Here is a 4,507-nt window from a genome sequence, read left to right as displayed (position 1 = left end):
AAAAAGAAAAGAAAAAATAGTGGCCGGGCGCGGTGGCTCACGCCTGTAATCCCAGCACTTTGGGAGGCTGAGGCGAGAGGATCACGAGGTCAGGAGATCAAGTCCCTCCTGACTAACAAAGTGAAACCCCATCTCTACTAAAAATACAAAAATTAACCGGGCATGGTGGTGTGTGCCTGTAATCCCAGCTACTGGGGAGGCTGAGGCAGGCAAACCGCTTGAACCCAGGAGGTGGAGGTTGCAATGAGTTGAGACAGTGCCATTGCACTCCAGCCTGGGTGACAGAGCGAGACTCTGTCTCAAAAAAAAAAAAAAGAAAAGGTAGAAGGTCTTGTTCTGTCCTTGAGGCTGGAGTGCAGTGGTACAATCATGGCTCCCTGCAGCCTCAACCTCCCAGGCCCAAGTGATCCTCCCACTTCAGCCTCCCAAGTAGCTGGGACTACAGGTGTATACCACTACACCTGACTAATTTTTAAATTTTTTTGTAGAGATGGGTGTTACTGAGTTGCCCGGGCTGGTCTCGAACTCCTGCACTCAAGCGATCTGCCCACCTTGGCGTCTGAAAGTGCAGGGATTCCAGGCGTGAGCCTCCGCGCCCGGCTCCCTTGCCTGATTTTCATGTTTTCTTTAATTGTAATTGACTATAACCCGGGAGTTGAGCAGCTTTGCTAAACTGCCGTGATTTCTGCTAAGTCGTTGAGCCTGAGGGCGGTCTTGGGGACTTCCCCATTGCATTGCCCCTTTGCTCTGTCCACACTCACTTCCTTGACGATCTCACCCAGGCCTCGGGCTTCGATTGGTTACACGATGTATGTGCCAAGGAATTGCAAACGGACGTGTCAGCCCAGGTCTCGGTTCCCGGTGCGTGCATTTCTGTGCCCACCGGCAGCCTCCGCTGGACGTGGGATGGGCGGCGGCAGAGCCCGCGTGTTCCTCCCCCACCAGCTCCCATCCCTCCTCCCCTTCTCGGTTGCCCAATCCTGACAAGTTGCTTCAGCCGAAACCTTGGAGTCACCCTTGACTCATCCCTTTCTGTCACACCCACATCCGATCTGTCAGCAAATCCTCCCGGTCCCACCTTCAAAATACACCCCAGACCCTGTCCCTTCCCATCACCTCCGTGGACACCACCCTGGTCCAGCCACCGTCCCCTCCCCAGGACCCTGGCGTGCGCCGCCTCTCGGCTTCTGCTCGCCCGACACTCGGTCCCCATGTGGCCGCCAGAGGGCGCCGGGGAAGCCTAAACCCGCTCGGGCTCCGCTGGGCCTCGATCCTGCAGCTGCTGCAGGGTCACTTGGTCAGAACTCGAGTCCCCGATGGGCCCACGTGGCCCTGTACATTTTGGCCCTTGTTTTCCCCGACCCGGACCTCATCTCCACTTCTCTCCCCACTTGCTCTCTTGGCTCCGGCCATACCGACCTCCGTGTTGCACCTCAGATACACCCACCTCAGGCCCTTTGCACCTGCTTTTCCCGCCTGCCTGAAATGCTCTCCCTCTGGAAACCTCTGTGGCTCCCACCATCACCTCCCAGGTTTTTACTCACTGAGGCCCCCCTTGACCTCCTTATTTATAATCGTAGCCCCACCCCACCCCAATTCTATCTCCAGCCCACTCCCCACTCCCAATGTAAATTTATCCCATCAGACATTACATATATTATATTGTATATATACCTGTTATATTATTAAATATTAAATGTATTATAAATATTAAATGTAATATTATATTGTAATAATATAATGTTATGTGTGTGTATATATATATAAAATGTTTTTGAGACAGAGTCTTGCTCTGTCTCCCAGGCTGGAGTGCGGTGGCGCCATCTCAGCTCACTGCAACCTCTGCCTCCCGGGTTTCAACGATTCTCCTGCCTCAGCCTCCTGAGTAGGTGGGATGACAGTTGCTTACCACCACATCCAACTAACTTTTGTATTTTTAGTAGAGACAGGATTTCATATGTTGGCCAGGCTGGTCTTGAACTCCTGGCCTCAAGTGGTCTGCCTACATCAGCCTCCCAAAGTGCTGGGATGACAGGCATGAGCCACCACACCCAGCCATCAGACATTATGTATTTTAAGATGGGGTCTCACTCTGTGGCCCGGGCTGCAGTGCAGTGGTGCAGTCATAGCTCACTGCAGCCTCCACCTCCTCGCCTCAAGCAATCCTCTTGCCTCGGTTTCCCAAAGTGCTAGGATTAACAGGCATGAACTATTGTGCCTGGCCCATACTAAATATTTTTGTTATCTATTTCACCTATTATCTACCTGCTCCTATTAGAATGTGGCCTTTCCTTCTTTCCTTTCTTTGACTGAATCTTGCTCTGCTGCCCAGGCTGGAGTGCAGTAATGTGATCTCAGCTCAATGATCTCTTGACCTCATGGGCTCAAATGATCCTCCCACCTCAGCATCGCAGGCAGCTGGAGTAAAGGGTGTACCACCACACCTGACTAATTTTTAAAACTTCTTGTAGTGATCGGTCTCACTATGTTGTCCAAGCTGGTCTCAAACTCCCAGCCCAAAGTGATCCTCCCTTCTCAGCCTCCCAAAGTGCTGGGGCTACAGGTGTGAGCCACCACTCCCTGCCAAAGGACAAGCATTTCTGTGTGTATATTGACCAATGTGCTAGATCAGAGCTAGGCACATAGTAGGTGTTGGCTGGGCACGGCGCCTCATGCCTGTAATCCCAGCACTTTGGGAGGCTGAGGCGGGTGGATCACCTGAGGTTAGGAGTTCGAGATCAGCCTTGCCAACCTGGTGAAACCCCGTCTCTACTAAAAATACAAAAATTAGCTGGGTGTGGTGGTGGTTGCTTTTAATCCCAGCTACTTGGGAGGCTGAGGCAGGAGAATCGCCTGAACCCGGGAAGCGAAGCTTGCAGTAAACCGAGATAGTGCCACTGCACTCCACCCTGGGTGACAGAGTGAGACTCTGTCTCAGAACAAACAAACAACAACAAAAAGACCCCAAACAGGTGCTGAATGAATCAATGAGTTATGCTCCCTCTCCCTGTCACCCCACACACCCATCCAGCCCCTCCCAACTGACACACACCCCGCCTCCCAACCTTGGCCTTGGAGCTGAAGAAGGCCTTGGTGAAGATCTGGATGGGAAGATGGGAGCTCATGAGGCGGGGGCTGTACTGGTCCGGGAGGCTGAAGGCACCCACGATGGTCTCACACCAGGGTGCCCGCTCCCAGATGGGCACCGAGCGGATCCAGGAGGGATCCCCATCCTTCAGAATTAAGCAGATGATCTCAATCATCCAGGTAGTGCCTGTTGGGAGAAATTGAGCAGATTAATTGGGTGTGGGGGGGCTGAAGAGGGAGGATGTCATCAGATTAATCACAATAGCATTTATTGAGCAATTTGCCACCTTTTCTTTTTTGAGACAGAGTCTTCCTCTGTCGCCCAGGCTGGAGTGCAGTGGTGCGATCTTGGCTCACTGCAACCTCCGTCTCCCAGGTTGAAGCGATTCTCCTGCCTCAGCCTCCAGAGTAGCTGGCATTCCAAGCACCCACCACCGTACCTGGCTTTTTTTTTTTCTTTTACACAGAGTCTCACTCTGTAGCCCAGGCTGGAGTGCAGTGGCTCACTGCAACCCCCACCTCCCGGGTTCAAGAAATTCTCCTGCCTCAGCCTCCCAAGTACCTGGCACTACAGGTTCGCACCACCACCACAGCTGGCTAATTTTTTGATTTTAGTAGAGAAAGGGTTTCACCATGTTGGCCAGGCTGGTCTTAAACTCCTGACCTCAGGTGATCTGCCCGTTTCAGCCTCCCAAAGTACTGGGATTACAGGCGTGAGTCACCCCGCCTGGCTAATTTTGTATTTTTAATAGAGACGGGGATCTCCCTACGTTGGCCAGGCTGGTCTCGAACTCCTGACCTCAGGTGAGCAGCCAGCCTCAGCCTTCCAAAGTGCTGGGATTACAGGTGTGAGCCACCGCGCCCGACCTGACAATGTTTGTTGAGCAATCTACCACCAATTCTAGCACACTGATTCCTTAGAGCTGGCGGAGAAGGCAACCTTCCTAACCTCATTTTCAGAGCCAGAAACTAAGCCTCCGAGAAACAATGTCGCTCGTCCGAGGGGACAAAGGTAGGAAAGTGGTGCAGGGCAGAGACCGGAGAGCTGTCCACCCAGCCCCATTTCGTCTTCCTGCTGGGAATACGGTATGATGGCCTATTCTCTTCTCCCCTGCTGCTACATGTGGGGCCGTGAGACTGGGTCTAGCGAAGGAAGTGTAGGTGGCGGGATGCGATGTGAGGCTATTTCCAGGCCTGGCCCATAAATGCACACCACGTGACTCTCCACTCCCTCTCTGCTCCTGGATACAGAGACTCCAGGGGAGAATCTGGGACTCCCGGGGATGGCAGAGCCATAAGATAGGAGGAACCGGCTGGGCGCGGTGGCTCAAGCCTGTAATCCCAGCACTTTGGGAGGCCGAGGCGGGTGGATCACAAGGTCAAGAGATCGAGACCATCCTGGTCAACACGGTGAAACCCC

The 4,507-nt window shown here is 53.2% G+C and overlaps 1 protein-coding gene across 1 annotated transcript in view; it reads right to left on the bottom strand.

Annotated features, from left to right (window-relative positions):
• The window catches only part of SULT2B1 (sulfotransferase family 2B member 1), a 47,476-nt gene that overhangs the window by 11,941 nt on the left and 31,028 nt on the right, over positions 1–4,507 (bottom strand). The window contains exon 3 of the mRNA XM_037728513.1: positions 3,066–3,269. Coding sequence (XP_037584441.1) covers positions 3,066–3,269 — 204 coding nt within the window. The remainder of the gene's footprint in view (positions 1–3,065; positions 3,270–4,507) is intronic.

This window comes from Cebus imitator, unplaced genomic scaffold (assembly GCF_001604975.1).
Source record: "Cebus imitator isolate Cc_AM_T3 unplaced genomic scaffold, Cebus_imitator-1.0 Scaffold266, whole genome shotgun sequence".
NCBI classification, from domain to species: Eukaryota; Metazoa; Chordata; class Mammalia; order Primates; family Cebidae; genus Cebus; species Cebus imitator.
This window is presented reverse-complemented; position numbering and strand designations above follow the sequence as displayed.